The sequence below is a fragment of the Agelaius phoeniceus genome, chromosome 25 (genome assembly GCF_051311805.1).
Source record: "Agelaius phoeniceus isolate bAgePho1 chromosome 25, bAgePho1.hap1, whole genome shotgun sequence".
In the NCBI taxonomy this organism is placed as follows: domain Eukaryota; kingdom Metazoa; phylum Chordata; class Aves; order Passeriformes; family Icteridae; genus Agelaius; species Agelaius phoeniceus.
Window position 1 is genome coordinate 2,742,987 of NC_135289.1, and position 18,688 is coordinate 2,761,674.

Consider the following 18,688-nt stretch of genomic DNA (forward strand, 5'->3'; position numbering starts at 1 on the left):
CCTCCCCTCACACCCCACCAGGCTCCAGGTGGGTCCCCAGCTCAGGGATGGCATTTAGGAGGTGACACACACACACAGCTGGTGTCACACACACAGAGAGCTCAGGTCCTCTCCCACCTGGGCTGTTTTCTTCCCTCAGGGAGAGTTTGTTCCTCTCCAGGGCCTGGGGGCTCTGGGAGTGGATTCCCAGAGTGAAGGACAGAACGTGCTGGGGTCACTGGGAGCTCCTCAGAGCGATGGCTCTGATCCGGGTGGATCCCCTGGGAATGGGGCTGTGATCCCAAAAGGGCTGGGGGAGGATGCTCAGAGCAGACAGGAACCATCCCACACCTCAGTCCCAGGCTGGGATTGCAGGGTGGGACACAGGGATGGTGCTGGGTCCCTCCTTTCCCCCAGGACAGAGCAAATTCCAGGCTGAAATCTCACAGTGGGACACAAGGATGGTGCTGGATCCCTCCTTTCCCCCCAGGATACAGCAAATTCCAAGCTGGAATCTCACAGTGGGACACAGGGATGGTGCTGGGTCCCTCCTTTCCCCCGGGACAGAGCAAATTCCAGGCTGGAATCTCAGTGGGACACAGGGATGGTGCTGATCACTGCTCCCTGAGCTCTGTCAGGGGTAATTAAGGGCTAGGCCGTTACAGTATTAATTAACTGTCTCCCTCTTAACCTCTGAGCGCTCCTCAGCTCCTCAGACAGCGCCGGTTGCTATGAAAGAGGAGGAAATGAGCGTGGTGGGGTGGGGGAATTAGCGTTTTTTCTCTTAATCAGCAGGAGTCTGCTTAATTGGGCCTGCCACCTCCTGCTTCCCGCTGCTGGGAGCTGCTGCCTTGCAGGGATGGATGAGCTCAGCTCCAGGAGCAGCCGTGGGATAACGGGGCTGGGGATGGGCAGGGATCCCTGCTGGATGGGGCAGCAGAAACGCTCTGGCCCGAGGAGTTTGGGTGTCCAGGAGCTGCAGTGTCCCCATCCCTGTGTCCTTCCATCCCTGTGTGTCCCATCTGTGTGTCCCCATCCCTGTGTCCCATCCCCGCGTCCCATCCCCGTGTCCCATTCCTGTGTCCCATCCCTGTGTCCCATCTGTGTGTCCCTATTCCTGTGTCCCATCTGTGTGTCCCTATCCCTGTGTCCCATCCCTGTGTCCCATCCCTGTGTCCCATCCTTGTGTCCCTATTCCTGTGTCCCATCCCTGTGTCCTTCTATCCCTGTGTCCCATCCCTGTGTCCCATCTGTGTGTCCCCATCCCTGTGTCCCATCCCTGTGTCCCATCCCCGTGTCCCATCCCTGTGTCCCTGTTCCTGTGTCCCATCCTTGTGTCCTTCCATCCCTGTGTCCCATCTCTGTGTTCTTTCATCCCTGTGTCCCTATCCCTGTCCTCCCCTCCCCATTTTCCCCATCTCCATCTCCACCATCCCCATGCTCCACCATCCCCATTTTCCCTATTCCTGTGTCCCCCCATCCCCATTCTCCCAATCCCTGTGTCCCATCCCCATTCTCCCAATCCCTCTGCTCCCATCCCAGTGTCCCCATCCCTGTCCCCCATCCCTGTTCCCCCCTCCCTGCAGCTGGGGCACAGGTCCCTCCCAAGGTGGGGACATTCTTGCGGTGTCACTGCTGTCCCCGAGGTGCAGTTGGTGCCTGTGGTGCCCTGATAGTGCCGGGAGCTGCCCTGGGGGTGCTGCTGGTGGGATAAGGAGGGCCAGGCAGGGGGGGTTTGGTTCTTTGGGGTTGTGCTGCCCCAGAGATTGAAAAGTCCCTGGGGCTGGGGCTGGAGTTGGGGCAGTTTGGGCCAGGACAGTTTGGGACAGCCCTGGGGCTGGAACTAGGGCAGTTTGGGACAACTCTGGGGCTGGAATTGGGGCGGTTTGGGATGGGGCAGTTTGGGGCAGCTCTGGGACTGAAATTGGGGCAGTTTGGGACAACCCTGGGGCTGAAATTTGGGCGGTTTGGCATGGGGCAGTTTGGGGCAGCCCTGGGGCTGGAACTGGGGCTGTTGATGACAGCCCTGTGCTGATTTGGTGCCTTTCTGTGGGGTTTCTGAGGGCTGGTGCACCCCACGTGTTCTGGGATCAGCCGTGGACGTTCTCCCTCCTCCCTCCTGTCCCTCCCCAGCCTGCTCTGCCACCCCTGGGCCCCGTCTGGGGCGGATGCTGCTGGAGTGGCCGTTCCCCTGTTGTTCTTTATTTATTTTGCCCTCAGAAAATTTTTATTTTCTCTCCATGAGAGCCTCCCCTCGCAGCCTTTTTGCCTCTGGAGTGCCGGGAGCTTCCCTGGAGCTTGGGAACACAGCTAACCCTGGCTGACAAAAAGCCCTTTTTCCCTCTGGCCTGTGCTGTTCCCTTCATGTCCCTATTTGTCCCTCAGAACTCTGAGATGCCAGCAGGGAATCCCAGCCCCCAAATCCCTGAGGAATGGGGGAGCTGTGGGATGCTCGTGGTCCCTGCTTGGCTTGGCTGGAGTGTTTTTGGGGCTCCTCTGTCCTCGCTGGGGTGTTGTGACCTGGGTGGCAGCTCTTGGGGACACTGAGAGCCGCTCGCTGCCCTCAGGGAGCCACCTCAGAACAAGGCATTAACGGAAAAACCTCAATTTCTGAGAAACTCTCAGGTTTTGGTGGTTTCTCTGCCATTTCCCTTTTCTATTTCGTGGTTCCTGTGGCATCTCCCAGCTGACGTAGAGCCCATGGGTGCTGCAGCCCCTTTCTCTATTGGGGTATTGGGATATTGGGTCATTGGCATATCAGGATATCGGGGTATTGGGATATTGGGAATTTGGGATATTGGGACATTGGCATATTAGGATTTTGGGATATTTGGATATTGGGATATCAGGGTATTGGGATATTGTGAATTTGGGATATTAGGATATTAGAATTTTGGGATATTGGGATATTTGGATTTTGGTATATCGGGATTTTGGGAATTTGGGATATTGGGAATTTGGGATATTGGGATATTTGAGATATTGTGATTTTGGAATATTTGGATATTGGGATATTGGGACATTGGGATTTTGGAATATTTGGATATTGGGATATTTGGATATTGGGATATTTGGATATTGGGATATCAGGATATTGGGATATTGGGATTGTTCCCTACCTGCCAGCAGGGCGGGGAGCGATGCTCCGGCCCCCACGTCCTGCCCAGGGGAGGAAGCAGCTGTTTCCCACTGCTGAGGGGTATTTTTAACCCAAAATCAACGGGAGGGTTTGTCTGGGCTGAAAGTGAAGAACCACCTGGGCTCCTTTCCTGCCCGGCCCTGCAGCTGCGGCTTTTCCCTGCTCCACACTCCGAGCTCAACTTCTCACCCAGGAATTTCTGCCCAAACCACGCTGACACCGAATTCTCCCTAAAAATCCCCTCCTTGGGGCAGCGCCGCTCCCCTCTCCCACCCCATGGGGCGCCTCGCTCCTTTCCAAGCCCTCCTGACGCCGATATTTTTGTTTCCCACGGTTGTTTTCGCAGCTCCAGTTGCTGTGGTATCCAGGGAGCCCTCCTCCTCCTCCTCCTCCTCCTCCTCCTCCCGCTGCAGGAGCTGCACGCCGGGCGTTGCTAAGGTCGCCTCCGCGGTAACATGCACATCCTGTTTACACCTTCATCCCGACAAGTTGGGCTCGGATAGAGCCGCCCGTTCCCCCCGGGAAGCCCCCAGGGAAGCCCCCAGGGAAGGGGCCGCACGGAGCATCCCCCCCCGGAGCCGCCGGAGCCGCCGGAGCCGCGAGCGAGGCCGCGCCGGGAGCGCCGCGCCGGTGGCACCGGCACCGTGACAAGATGACGAACAACGTGGCCGACCACCACCCCGGGAACTCGGTGGCTGAGGGCAACCATGAGGGGGACTTTGGGTGCTCCTTGGTGGAGCTCAGGAACCTCATGGAGCTGAGGAGCGCCGAGGCCGTGGCCCGGATCAACGACTCCTACGGCGGCGTCCAGAACGTCTGCAAGAGGTTGAAGACGTCGCCGGTCGAAGGTGAGTAGGCTGGGGTTGTCACCTCCGGGGTTGTCACCTCCAGGATGGAGCCATGTGAAGGTGACACCCAATGGTGATGGCTCCCGTGGTCTGGGGTTGTCACCTCCAGGATGGAGCCACATGGAGGTGATGTCCAAGGGTGGTGGCTCCCAAGGTTTGGGGTTGTCACCTCTGGAATGAAGCCAGATGAAGGTGATGCCCAACTGTGGTGGCTCCTATGGTCTGTGGTTATCACCTCTGGGGTTATCACCTCCAGGATGGAGCCATGTGAAGGTGACATCCAAGGATGGTGGCTCCTAAGGTCTGGGGTTGTCACCTCTGGGGTTGTCACCTCCGGGATGGAGCCATGTGAAGGTGACAACCAATGGTGGTGGCTCCTAAGGTCTGGGGTTGTCACCTCTGGGGTTGTCACCTCCAGGCTGGAGCCATGTGAAGGTGACAACCAATGGTGGTGGCTCCCAAGGTCTGGGGTTATCACCTCCAGGATGGAGCCATGTGAGGGTGACACCTGAGGGTGGTGTCTCCCATGGTCTGGGGTTGTCACCTCTGGAATGGAGCCTTGTGAAAGTGATGCTGGAGGGTGGTGGCTCCAGTGACTGTCATGTGGTCTGAGATTGTCACTTTTGGGATGGAACCACATGAAGGTGACACTTAAAGATGGTGTCTCCAGTGGCTGTCCCGTGGTCTGGGGTTGTCACCTCTGGAGTTGTCACCTCTGAGGTGGAGCCACGTGAAGGTGACACCCGAGGGTGGTGGCTCCAGTGACTGTCCCGTGGTCTGGGATGGAGCCACACGAAGGTCACATCCAAGGGTGGTGGCTCCAGTGGCCGTCCCATGGTCTGGGGTTGTCACCTCTGGGGCTGTCAGAGATGTGGGATGGGGTGAGGAGCTCCTCGCCACAGCCCAGGTGCTGCTCCAGCCCTTCCCTGTTTAATCATTTACGGAGCGGGAGGGGAGGTGTAAAGGTTGGAGGGCGTTGGTGAGGTGGCCAGGTGCCACCTGCAGCTGTTGGTGGCACTTTGGGCTAGGGACAGGAGCAGTGTGTCCCCAAAGTGGGTGGGGGATGCACCCAGGGATGGGGAGATGGGCCCAGGTCCCTCCTGCACTGAGGATGCTCCAAGGAAAACCTGGACACTGCAGCTGAGTGGTGGCAGTGACACCTGGGGTCACCTCTGGGAGGATCCCAGGGTGTCACCTCTGCCCTCACGGGCTGGGCTGGCTTTTGGGGTCCCCTCATCAGCCAGGCTGGTGGCACTGGTGGCACCTTGGCACAGCAGTGGAGCCTTCCCTGGCATTGGGGGGGTGCAGGGGGCAGAGAGCCCCTGATTCCAGCTCCAAGGGTTTTCCTGGAGCTGTGGGATGGGAACTCAGCCCTAAAACTGGGATGGGACTCAGCCTTAAAACTGTGGGATGGGACTCAGCCCTAAAACTGTGGGATGGGAACTCAGCCCTAAAACTGGGATGGGACTCAGCCTTAAAACTGTGGGATGGGAACTCAGCCCTAAAGCTGGGATGGGACTCAGCCCTAAAACTGTGGGATGAGACTCAGCCCTAAAACTGTGGGATGAGACTCAGCTCTGGAGCTGTGGGATGGGGACTCGGTCCTAAAACTGTGAGATGGGGACTTGGCCCTGGAGCTGTGGGATGGGGGCTCAGCTCTGGAGCTGTGGGATGGGGACTCAGCTCTGGAGCTGTGGGATGAGGACTCAGCTCTGGGGCTGTGGAATGGGGGCTCAGCTGTGACAATCTGTGGGATATTTTTAGTGCTGCAAGGGGGGGATTTGCAGCTTTCCAGCTGCGAGCGGGACCGGGAAGGACAGACAATATCGGGATGTCGTTAGAGAAGGGGGGGAAATCCCGGTGGAAATACAAAGCCCAGGTCACAAAACAATGTGCTCAGCCCTGCCAAAGTGGGATCAGGCTGCTTTGGGGTGGGAGGAGAGGCAGGAGGAGAACCCAAAAGGCTCTTTTAGGGAAGGTGAAGGGTTCAGTCCCACCCCGATGCCCCTGGGGTGTCCCTCCCATGGAGCTGAGCTGTCCCAAGTCCCAGAGAGCACGGAAAGGTTCTCTGCTCCAAATCCTCAGGGATTTTTGGGAAGAGCAAAACCCCAAGGGCACCTGTGGCACCTCTGTCTGACCCCGCTGTTTGTCCCCATCCCCATTCTCATTGTCCCTCTGCTGATCACCCCTCTGGGGTGGCACAGGGCCTTGTCCTCCTGTCTGTCAGCCCAGGGTGTCCTGCCAGCACCCCTGTCCTGCTGTAGGATCCGTGCCCTGCAGTGCTCTGATCCCACCTGGATCCACGTGGCACCTGGGTGCCACCCAGTGCTGCAGACCTGGCTGTCCCCTGTCCTCGTGGGCAAACGCTGTCCCCCAGAGCCCGAGGGTTTGGGCTCTGCTGGTTCTGGCAGCTCCAGCTCTGCCCCAGGAGGTGCCAGCAGACCCCAAACCCTCGGGGCTGCTCCCAAGGTGGCTTTGGGGTGGCGTGGGGTGTGACTCTGATGAGTCACCCGTGTCCCCTGGGTGCCAGCACAGCCACCCTGACTCACCCAGCCCCATTTCTGCAGGGAGGCTCCTTGTGCCACCCCACAGCCGCTGTCCCCAGGCAGATCAGGCACTGGTGACAGCTCCCTGCTGTCACATGTGACCTCCAACCAAAGCTTCTGCCCCATTTCCCTGCTAAACCTGACCCCAGAGTCTGCAGTGGCCCCATGGGTGGCACCTGCCCAGGGCTGCTGCTCTTTGTCACCTTCTAATCGGCCCCCCAGACTCTGCGGTGGCATTTGGGTGGCACGGGCTCTTTGTCACCCTCCCTGTGCCAGCACAGAGCCATTGAACCCCCTCCAGTTCCGGGGAGGGTGGGGGACAGCCCTGGGATCATTCCTGCTTTGGGATCCCTGGCTGCCCTGTGCTGTGGGACCATCCTGTGTCCCCATGTGTCCCCACGTGTGTCCCCACGTGCGTCCCCACGTGTGTCCCCGCAGCTCCGTGGCCATGAGCCACATTTTCCACCCTCTGCTGGGGAATGGAGGCCGGGACATCCCAGGATCCTGCTCAGCCTCCTCGTCATGGCTGGGTGGGGACAGCGAGGCTGCAGTGCCAGCTGCCAGCTGTCTCCTCCCTGCAGCTGGGCTGCAGCCACAGCTGCGGGAGCGGGGCGGGATCGATCCTGCAGCTCCCTCCTGCTGCAGGGACACACGTGGGGACACATGGGGACACGGGGGCTGGCACGGGGGTGTCACTAGAGTGACACAGGGTGGGCAGGGAGGTGTCCCACGGAGTGACATGGAGCTGGCACGGAGGTGTCCCCAAAGTGACAGGGGGCAGGCAGGGGGGTGTCTCCAGAGGGACACGGGGCTGGCAGGGAGATGTCCCCAGAGTGGCATGGGGCTGGCACAGAGGTGTCCCCAAAGTGACATGGAGCAGGCATGGAGGTGTCCCACAGAATGACACAGGGTGGGCACGCAGGTGTCCCCTCAGAATGACATGGGGCTGGCACAGGAGTTCCCCAGAGTGACATGGGGCTGGCACAGGAGTGTCCCCAGAGTGACATGGGGCTGGTAGGGATGTGTCCCACAGAGTGACACAGGGCGGGCACAGAGGTGTCCCCTGAGTGACCCAGGGCTGTCAGGAAGGTGTCCCCTGGAATGACTCGGAGCTGTCCCCTGCGTGCAGGACCTGGGTCCCCTGTCACTGCCAGGCTGCTCCAGGCACCACCAGGATGTGCCCAGGGCCATTCCTGGAGCATCCCGGGACCTGGCAGTGGCCCCGGGGACATCTTAAGGTGGAGAAGGATGGGATGGGGGGGGTCCCTTAAGGTGGTGCTGGGGACACAGCTGTGTCACACTGCCACTGTCACCATCGCTGGCTCATGGCCTGGCACCGCACCAGCATTTATGGCATTATTAGGAATGGCAGTGTCACTTTGCCACTGTCACCCACTGCTCCCTTCTAGGACCCTGTCACCATTTATGGCTTTGTTCGGGGTGGCTGTGTCACTTTGCCACTGTCACCCACTGCTCCCTCCTGGTACCCCCTCAACATTTATGGCTTTATTAGGGGTGGCCGTGTCACCACTGTCACCCATTGCCGGCTCATGGGTTGGAACCCCCTCAAGATTTATGGCTTTATTAGGGGTGGCCCTGTCACTTTGCTGCTGTCACCCCTCACTCCATCCAACCCTGTCAGTATTTATGGCTTTATTAGAGGTGGCCACTTTGCCACTGTCACCCATGGCTGCTGGCAGGGCTCTGAAGGGACTCAGGCTCCCTTTTATTCCCCATTTTCCCCCATTTTCCCCCATCCTCGCTCCCAGCTCTGTGTCCTGCTCCCTCCCTGTGTCCCCCCCCTTTCCCAGCAGCACCAGCCCAGATCCCAGTTGGACCCAGTGTCCCCAGGGCTGGGAGAGGCTCCCACAGCTCCAGGGGCTGGCACAGGACAGGGCTCAGGTGGCCACGGGCACTGCCAGTGCCAGAATTGCCCAGATTTGCCCAGGATTGCCCAGATTTACGGCTCATTTGATGTAAACAAGGCCACCGGTGCCAGCTGGCAGCACCTGGGCACTCGCCAGGCTGCAGCCTGGTGTCCCCTGCCTGGGGGTGACAATGGCACAGCGCTGCTGCAGCCTGGTGTCCCCTGCCTGGGGGTGACAATGGCACAGCGCTGCTGCAGCCTGGTGTCCCCTGCCTGGGGGTGACAGTGGCACAGCGCTGCTGCAGCCTGGTGTCCCCTGCCTGGGGGTGACAGTGACGTTCTCCAGGCTGCAGCCTGATACATTATTTATTTGTTTGTTTATATTTTTGGGTTATTCATTATTTATTATTTTATTTAATTTAATTATTTATTATTTTATTTATTTATAATTTTGTTTTATTCGTTTATATTTTATATATTTCTATTTAATATTTTAATGTATTATTTATTTATTTAACTAATTCCTTTATTTCTATTTTGATTCATTTGTATGTTATATATTTCTATATTATCTTTTAATGTATTATTCATTTAATTAATTTTCTTTGTTTATACTTTATTTATTTATCTATACTTTATTTATTTATGTTTTATAATTTATATATTATTTATTTATATTGTAGTTGTTTATACTTTATGTAATTTCTATTATTTATTTGTCTCTATTTATAGGTTTATTTTATTTATTTGTTTATACTTTATTTATAGTTTATTTTAATTTTATTTTATTTATTTTTTATACTTTATTTTATAGTTTATTTAAAATTTTATTTGTTAACTACTTTATTAATTTTTATTTCTATTAATCTTAATTTTCTTAATACTTTATTAATTTTATTTTTTAATTTTTATTTTTATACTTTTATAGTTTATTTAAAATTTTATTTGTTTACTACTTTATTAATTTTTATTTTTTAAATCTTTATTTTCTTAATACTTTATTAATTTTTAAAAAAATTTTTATTTTATTTATTTGCTTATACTTTATTTATTTATTTATTTATTTACACCTTGTCTCCCCTCTGCCAGCTCCTCACATTCTCCGGGACGGGCAGGGAGCTGCTCCTGGATGAATCCCACAGGGACAGCAGTGGGATTTACCCTCATCCCTGTTCTCCCCACCCCTCCAGGCCTGTCTGGGAACCCCACGGACCTGGAGAAGCGGCGTCAGGTCTTTGGCCAGAACTTCATCCCCCCCAAGAAGGCCAAGACGTTCCTGCAGCTGGTGTGGGAGGCGCTGCAGGACGTGACGCTGATCATCCTGGAGATCGCAGCCATCATCTCCCTGGGGCTGTCCTTCTACCACCCCCCGGGAGGGGACAACGAGCGTGAGTCCCTGGGCTGGGCACTTGGGTCTGCCCCCGTTCCTGTGGGGGTATCCTGGGATCTGCCCCATTCCTGCTGAGGGGACTCTGGGATCGACCCATTCCCTGTGGGGATATCCTGGGATCTGCCCCATTCCCTGTGGGGGTATCCTGGGATCTGCCCCATTCCCTGTGGGGATATCCTGGGATCTGCCCCATTCCCTGTGGGGATATCCTGGGATCTGCCCCATTCCCTGTGGGGGTATCCTGGGATCTGCCCCATTCCTGCTGAGGGGATATCCTGGGATCTGCCCCATTCCCTGTGGGGATATCCTGGGATCTGCCCCATTCCTGCTGAGGGGACTCTGGGATCCACCCATTCCCTGTGGGGATATCCTGGGATCTGCCCCATTCCCTCTGGGGATATCCTGGGATCTGCCCCGTTCCCTCTGGGGATATCCTGGGATCTGCCCCATTCCCTGTGGGGATATCCTGGGATCTGCCCCATTCCCTGTGGGGATATCCTGGGATCTGCCCCATTCCCTGTGGGGATATCCTGGGATCTGCCCCGTTCCCTCTGGGGATATCCTGGGATCTGCCCTATTCTCTCTGGGGGGACTCTGGGATCTGCCCTGTTCCCTGTGGGAGCAGGGGTTTGGGATAGGGGCATTGGGTGGTGGCATCTCCCCATCTTTGGGGTCTTTGGGGGAGGACCAATTATCCAATGGGGAGTTCTCTCCGGGCAGTGTGTAGGTTTATCCAGTGGGAATTCTCTTGTGTGGGGTTATCCAATGGGGAATTCTCTTGTATGGGGTTATCCAAGCAGGAATTCCCTGCTCCAAGCAGTGTTTGGGGTCATCCAATGGGGAATTCTCTTGTATGGGGTTATCCCATGGGCTCTCTCCTGGGTAGTGTTTGGGGTTATCCCATGGGGACTCTCCCAGGCAGTGTGTGGGGTTATCCAAGCAGGAATTCCCTGCTCCAGGCAGTGTTTGGGATTATCCCATGGGAATTGTCTCATTTGGGGTTATCCATGGGCTCTCTCCCAGGCAGTGTGTGGGGTTATCCCATGGAATCTCTCTCATTTGGGGTTATCCCATGGGCATTCTCTCATTTGGGGTTATCCCATGGGAACTCTCCCATTTGGGGTTATCCACGGGCTCTCTCCCAGGCAGTGTTTGGGGTTATCCCATGGAACTCTCTCATTTGGGGTTATCCCGGGCAGTGTGCGGGCAGTCCACGGGCGGCGTGGAGGACGAGGGCGAGTCGCAGGCGGGCTGGATCGAGGGCGCTGCCATCCTGTTCTCCGTCATCATCGTGGTGCTGGTGACGGCCTTCAACGACTGGAGCAAGGAGAAGCAGTTCCGGGGCCTCCAGAGCCGCATCGAGCAGGAGCAGAAGTTCACGGTGATCCGCAAGGGCCAGGTGATCCAGATCCCCGTGGCCGAGATCGTGGTGGGCGACATCGCCCAGATCAAGTACGGTGAGTGGGGCTGGGGCTGTGCTCCCCCCTGGGAGCCTCTGAAGCAGGGTAGAGATTTCCCAGAGTAGAAATCCGTTTTGATTTAGGGGAAATGCACGTTTTTGAGTTGAGTCTGTAGTTGGAAACAACCTGGTTGCAAAAGCCTAGGCTCAGAGAAACTGCTTCAGTGAAAGACAGACATGAAGGGGAGGAGACAGAAAGTGATAGAGAGAGGCAGAGAGACTGCTGTGAGAGCAGGTCAGCCCCACCTAAGAATTCTTTCTGACAAAGAAGAACTAGCAGCAAATGTCACGTGAAATTCATAAAAGTGAATATGTATGAACCTATTGTGAAGCTGTATGCGTGTGTGTATTTGAGAGGGGGATAAAAAGGGACCTGGAGTTCCCAGAGGTACCCACGTCATTTCAGGAGAACGATTCCCACATGTGTCCAGCGCTGTAATAAACACACCAGCTTTACAACTCTCACAAAAGTTGTGGAGTTTTGATTATCTCCACAAAACACCTCCTCCCTCCTTCTCCAGCCCTTCTTCCTTGAGGACAAGCAGCAGCTCCCCTGGTTGCTCCATGGAAATGGTGCCTTGGAGGTGATGGAGCTCCATGGCAGCATTTTCATGGAGTAACCAGCTCCAGTAACCAGTGGAGCTCCATGAGCTCACTCACCTTCTCTTTTTGGCCTGGAGCTTTAAGGAGCTCCTGGATCAGAATTAATTTATTTTATTAGTTTGTGTTAGTTTATTTTCCCAACCTTGTCCCTGTTAAGGATATTTCCTTATCCAGGAGATGTTGAGGGATATTTCCTTGGCCAGGAGAGCTGGGGAGTGTTTCCTTATGCAGGAGGTTTTGGGGAGTATTTCCTCATCCAGGAGATGTTAAGGAATATTTCCTTATTCAGGAGATGCTGGGGAATATTCTGTTATCCAGGAGATGTTGGGGAATATTTCTTTATCCAGGAGTTGTTGGGGAATATTCTGTTATCCAGGAGTTGTTGGGAAATATTTCCTCATCCAGGAGATGCTGGGGAATATTTCCTTGTCCAGGAGTTGTTGGGGAGCATTTCTTTATCCAGGAGGTTTTGGGGAACATTTCCTCATCCAGGAGATGTTGCTGAATATTTCCTTATCCAGGAGATGCTGAGGAATATTCTATTATCCAGGAGATGTTGCTGGATATTTTTGTATCCAGGAGTTGTTGGGGAATATTCTGTTATCCAGGAAATGTTGGGGAATATTTCCTCATCCAGGAATTGTTGGGGAGCATTTCCTCATCCAGGAGATGCTGGGGAATATTTCCTTACCCAGGAGTTGTTGGGGATTATTTCCTTGGCCTGGAGGCACTGCTGGATGTTTCCTTATCCAGGAGCTGCATCCCTTGGGATCAATCAGGCCCTGCTCCTCGTTTCCCAGGGGGAATATTCCTCCCATTCAGGAAGGAGATTGATCCAACACAGTGTGTGTTTTCCCAAGGGCCCGATTCCATTCTTGGCAGGTGGATATGGTGGATTTTGGATGCATCAGGAGCTCTGGGAAGGATTCATTAAAACCAGATGGGGAAGCACCGAGCAAAATCCTCCCCAGGAGTCTCCAGCGAGGATTTGGGAGCTCTTGGATTTCATTTGATTGCACCTGTCCCTCACAAACCCCACCTGCTGCTTCTCTTCCCTCTAGAGCTGCTCTGAGCCTGAGTTTTGGATCCTTTTGGAGCATTCCTGGGATGGGGCAGGCAGGGCTGAGCCCAGGCTGGGCTGATCCCTGGTTTTCCTCTTGTCCAGGTGATCTCCTGCCAGCGGATGGGATCCTGATCCAGGGCAATGACCTGAAGATAGATGAGAGCTCACTGACCGGGGAGTCAGACCAGGTGAAGAAATCCATGGATAAAGACCCCATGCTGCTGTCAGGTGAGGCTTCTAGGATGGGATCAGGGTGGGCCCTGCTCTCAGGGACGTGTCCAAGGCCAGGCTGGACGGGGTTTGGAGCAATCTGGGATAGGGGAAGCTGTCCCTGCCTGTGGCAGGGGGTGGAACAGGACGGGGTTGAAGGTCCCTTCCAAGCCAAACCAGGCTGGGACTCTGTGGGATGGGAGCTGGGAGTGTCACCTGTGTGCCCATGGCATTGCTGCCCTGCCAGGTACCCACGTGATGGAGGGCTCGGGCAGGATGGTGGTGACTGCCGTGGGCATCAACTCCCAGACTGGCATCATCTTCACCCTCTTGGGAGCAGGAGGAGAGGGTGACGAGGAGAAGAAAGTGAAGAAAGGTAAGAAAATGCCCTGAACCTGCCTTTTTTCCCTCCTTTCTCCCTTTCCTGGGAAGCATCCACAGGCTCCTCCCACATGGGGGAACAGGGAGAGGTTGGGGGTCTATCCCTGTCCCCTCCACCTGGTCCCTCCCTGCTTCCAGACCTCTTTGGGACCCTTCTCCAGCACCCTCCTCTCCATCCTGGAGCTGTGGGGTTTGGGGGATCAAGGATCCCCTGGGAAGAGGGGCTGGTGGCAGCTCCCCTGCTGTGCTCCTTGCCCACCCCGTGGTGGTGGGAAGCTGAGTCCTGGGTGCCCACAGGGTCTTTTTAGCCCATCCAAACCCTGCAGGACTTGGCTGAGGATCTCCTGAGCATTCCCTGAGCTCCCTGGGGGAAAGGAGGGGACGGCAGGAGGCAGAGGAGGGCTGGGACAGCAGCCAGGCCGAGGTATTCCCATCGTGCTGGGACTGGAGCACTCTCCCGTCTCAGCTTTCACATCCAGCTGCTTATTCCCAGCTGGGGAAGATCCCTGTGTCCCTGATGCCCTGCTCAGCAGGTTTGGCCTCGCTGGGATCAGGCGCTGGCAGCAGCATCAGGCTGGCACTGCCAGCTGCTCCGGCATCCCCGCGCCAGGGAGCCCTTCCCGGGAGGCGATGCCAGGCGGGAGAGGCTCATGGGCTGTGCTGGCTGCAGCTCCAGCTCTGAGCTGGATCCTGCCTTCCCCAGCTCTGAGCTGGATCCTGCCTTCCCCAGCTCTGAGCTGGATCCTGCCTTCCCCAGCTCTGAACTGGATCCTGCCTTCCCCAGCTCTGGGTGTGGATCCTGCCTTCCCCAGCTCTGAGCTGGATCCTGCCTTCCCCAGCTCCCAGCTCTGAGCTGGATCCTGCCTTCCCCAGCTCCCAGCTCTGAGCTGGATCCTGCCTTCCCCAGCTCTGAGCTGGATCCTGCCTTCCCCAGCTTTGAGCTGGATCCTGCCTTCCCCAGCTCTGAGCTGGATCCTGCCTTCCCCAGCTCTGAGCTGGATCCTGCCTTCCCCAGCTCTGAGCTCTAAACTGGATCCTGCCTTCCCCAGCTCTGAGCTGGATCCTGCCTTCCCCAGCTCCCAGCTCTGAGCTGGATCCTGCCTTCCCCAGCTCTGAGCTGGATCCTGCCTTCCCCAGCTCCCAGCTCTGAGCTGGATCCTGCCTTCCCCAGCTCTGAGCTGGATCCTGCCTTCCCCAGCTCCCAGCTCTGAGCTGGATCCTGCCTTCCCCAGCTCCCAGCTCTGAGCTGGATCCTGCCTTCCCCAGCTCTGGGTGTGGATCCTGCCTTCCCCAGCTCTGAGCTGGATCCTGCCTTCCCCAGCTCTGAACTGGATCCTGCCTTCCCCAGCTCTGAACTGGATCCTGCCTTCCCCAGCTCCCAGCTCTGAGCTGGATCCTGCCTTTCCCAGCTCTGGGTGTGGATCCTGCCTTCCCCAGCTCTGAGCTGGATCCTGCCTTCCCCAGCTCTGGGTGTGGATCCTGCCTTCCCCAACTCTGGGTGCGGATCCTGCCTTCCCCAGCTCCAGGATTTGGGAGCTATGGAGCTCCCACCATTCCCAGTGCCGCTATCAGGACAGGGTGCCCTGAGAGTGGCACTGGGAATGGCACTGGGAGCCACCCAGTGCTTGGAGCTTTCCCAGCCTTCAAACTCAATGGGTCTGGGAGCAGAGCAGGCCCAGGGGGTGCCACCAGTTTGTCCCCACTGGAGCTGTGGGGTGACACAAAGCCCTTGTCACCTGAGGCTGGTTGAGGTGCAGCAGCAGCCCTGGGCACCCCCATGTGCCACCTGGACAGATTTTGGGGGGTCACACATCCCTGCTCTGGGTCTGGTGCTGCCCATGGTGGGGGACAAGTCTGTGCTTCCCATCTGGATCTGGTGGCAGCAGGAGGGAGGGACCTGGAGCTGCCAGGAGGGTTTTTTCTCCTGAAAATCTGCTCTGTGGCTTCTCCTCCTGAAAATCTGAGGCACCTCCAGCACCCTCGAGGCACTGCTGGGGTTTGGGGGTGATTTACAGGTGGGGAGAAGCAGAATCCTTGGGACAGGGGTGCCCAGGGCAGCCTGGGAGCTGCGGAGCCTCGAGCTGTGTGTGGACCAAGGCGTGGTGTCCAGAGGGTGACCACTGGAGTGGCCCCTGGGAGCGTCCCAGCTGGACGGGGAATGCGGCTCCTTGTGCTCAGCCCTCCCCCCTTTCTCTCTTTGAACAGGTAAAAAAAGCGGAGCCCCCGAAAACCGCAACAAAGGTAACGCCAGCCTCTCCATCCTTTGAACCAGCACCACACTAACTACCAGGCATTCCTCCTTCCTTCTTTCCTTCCTCCTTCTTCCTTCCTTCCTTCTCCTCATCAGTCTGTGCTCTTTGCTGCTCCGGCGGGACTCTCGCCTCGTTTCTCCAGGACAGGGTGCAACGGTCCCGTGGTGTCCCCAAAACCCCAACCCAAGGCAGGGGATGCCGTGCTGGGACTGCCCAAAACCAGAGGCCAGACCCAATTAAGGGAATCAAAAGCAGTTTTATTTATTGAAGGGCCTTCAGGTGCATTTAGGGCAGATGAAGCCCACCCAGAAATGGACCACGGGTCACGGGGTTTTCACACTTATATACCCATTTGCATATTGGGGGTTAATCTGCCAATTACAGCTGCAGGTAATGAAGCCATTGACACCAAGTTTGCTCCCCCAACTCCCTTTTGCTCCCATCTCTCAGGGCCTGACCAGTGAGGTGGTGTTGATTCCCAGGCCTGGAGAGGAATTGTGATAAGAATGGGAAAGCAGCAGCTGACACTGTGTGTGGAGTTTAGGGTTATACACTAAAGAACTGCAGGATTATAAATGTATGGAAAAGATAAAAGCTAAAATCCTAAGGCATCACTGGAATGAACCTTCCTGCTGTTCCTGCATGGGGAAGAGCCATTTTTCAGGGATGCTTCTTGTAGAGCATCCCTTTCTTGGGATGCCTCCATGACTCCCAGCAGGGATTTGGTGGTTTAAAGCTGTCCCTGCACAGGGTTGGTGTTCAGGGCAGAGCTGGAGGTGCCCTCCTGGCATTCCTGGGATGAGATCTCCCCCAGGGCCTGGCCCATGGGACGCTTGCACCCTGTCCTGCCATGGCCTCGACTCCGTGAGCGTCTCCTCACCAGTGTTTCTCACCCTGTTCTTTGCAGGCTGTGGAGGAAGCCCCATTTCTGCACCTCTCTCTCCACCCCTCTCTCTCTCTCTCTCTCTGTTTCTCTCTCTGTTTCTCTCTCTCTCAGCAGTTTGAGTTGCCCTCCTTGAGTCAGCTGTGTCCGGGTGCTTTGTTGTGTCCGTGTCGGGTCTCTTGTCACCGTGGAGCTGCTCCGGGGTGGCCTCCAGCCCAGGAGGGGACAGGACACCCCCAGGGGGTGGCCCTGGGGCCACTGCTGCTCCTCCAGCTCCACCAGCTCAGGAGGAGCCTCTGCTGGGCTGCCCGTCCCTCTCCAAAGCTGCCAGGCTTGGGTTTGCCCAGGGCAGCCTTCCAGCTGGGTTAGCCCAGTTTTAGGAATGGGAAGCTGGGCTGTCTCGGGTCCCAGAGGCGTGGTGGACGGCTCCAGGCTGGGATTGGAGGATTCCTGGCTCCCTGCTCTTCAGTCTCCATCCCAATTTCTAACCCTCCCCTCCATCTCACCCCCTCCGTCGCTTCCCTGGCGAGCGATTCCTGCTGGGCCGCCCACAGGGCACTGCAGGGGTGGCACTGGGGGAACTGGGGACACTGGAGCATCTCTGGGCTCATTCCAAAGCACTCCCAATCCTCTGCAGGCTTAGAGGCTGGAAGAGAACCCCAAAATCTGGCCTAGAGGGTCTCTTGCAGAGGGGTGATGAGTGCCAGAGTCACCTCTGAGGATCCCTGATCCGTGGGCAGGGGGTAGATGACAGAAAAGCACCCCGGAGAGAGGTGGCAGGGCCTGGACACGGAGCTTCCATGTGCTCGGACGCGTGTGTGGTCGGGAGTGGTTCTTGTCCTGGATTTCTCTCTCTCTCTCTCTCTGCCACCACCATCCTCCTCCGTGGTGTCCTCCAGCCTGGCCTGGGCCTCTCCTGTTCACACGTGGTGTCTTCTTTTGCCCCCCGGGCTGTAGCTAAAACTCAGGATGGTGTGGCCTTAGAGATCCAGCCCCTGAAGAGCCAGGAGGGGGTGGAAAATGAGGAGAAGGAGAAGAAGAAGGTGAAGGTGCCCAAGAAGGAGAAGTCGGTGCTGCAGGGGAAGCTCACGCGCCTGGCGGTGCAGATCGGGAAGGCAGGTGAGTGACAGTGACAGTGACAGTGACAGTGACAGTGACCCCAGAGCTGGTGGGGAAGGGCTGACCCTGTCCTGTGTCCCCTCTCCTCATCCCATCCTTGTCCCCAGAGCTGGTGGGGAAGGGCTGACCCTGTCCTGTGTCCCCTCTCCTCATCCCATCCTTGTCCCCAGAGCTGGTGAGGAAGGGCTGTGCTTGTCCCCTATGACCCCAGAGCTGGTGGGGAAGGGCTGACCCTGTCCTGTGTCCCCTTATCTCATCCTTGTCCCTATCCCCAGATCTGGTGGGGAAGGGCTCTGCTTGTCTCCAGTGTCCCTAGAGACAGTGAAGAAGGGCTGACCCTGTCCCCTGTGTCCCCTCTCCTCATCCTTGTCCCCATCCCCAGTGTCCCCAGAGCTAGTGGGGAAGGGCTGACCCTGTTCCCTCTGTCCCCTGTGTCCCCTGACCTCGTCCTCGTCCCCAGGGCTGATCATGTCGGCCATCACCGTCATCATCCTGGTGCTCTACTTCGTCATCGACACCTTTGGGGTGCAGAAGCGGCCCTGGCTGGCCGAGTGCACCCCCATCTACATCCAGTACTTCGTCAAGTTCTTCATCATCGGCGTCACCGTGCTGGTGGTGGCCGTGCCCGAGGGGCTCCCGCTGGCCGTCACCATCTCGCTGGCCTACTCTGTCAAGGTGAGACCTGGGCGTGAGGAGGGACTGTTGGAATATCACCAATGTTGTGGCCAGGACGTGCCTGAGCTTGTCTGGCCCTGCTGCTGAACCAAACAGTGGCCACTGTGGTGTTTCACCCCACAGACACTTTTGGCTGCTGGGTGTGTGGTGTTTCACCCCACAGACACTTTTGGCTGCTGGGTGTGTGGTGTTTCACCCACAGACACTTTTGCCTGGCTGGGTGTGTGGTGTTTCACCCCACAGACACTTTTGGGTGTGTGGTGTTTCACCCCAC

The 18,688-nt window shown here is 56.5% G+C and overlaps 1 protein-coding gene across 5 annotated transcripts in view; it reads left to right on the plus strand.

The window, feature by feature from the left end:
* ATP2B4 (ATPase plasma membrane Ca2+ transporting 4) overlaps positions 1-18,688 on the plus strand; it is a 59,564-nt gene that overhangs the window by 18,883 nt on the left and 21,993 nt on the right. For all 5 annotated transcript variants that reach the window (XM_054648741.2, XM_077190582.1, XM_077190584.1 and 2 more), the window contains exons 2-9: positions 3,465-3,966; positions 9,570-9,767; positions 10,969-11,226; positions 12,997-13,122; positions 13,352-13,480; positions 15,691-15,726; positions 17,578-17,739; positions 18,200-18,414. In XM_054648741.2, coding sequence (XP_054504716.1) covers positions 3,771-3,966; positions 9,570-9,767; positions 10,969-11,226; positions 12,997-13,122; positions 13,352-13,480; positions 15,691-15,726; positions 17,578-17,739; positions 18,200-18,414 — 1,320 coding nt within the window. In that variant the 5' untranslated portion in view covers positions 3,465-3,770. The remainder of the gene's footprint in view (positions 1-3,464; positions 3,967-9,569; positions 9,768-10,968; positions 11,227-12,996; positions 13,123-13,351; positions 13,481-15,690; positions 15,727-17,577; positions 17,740-18,199; positions 18,415-18,688) is intronic.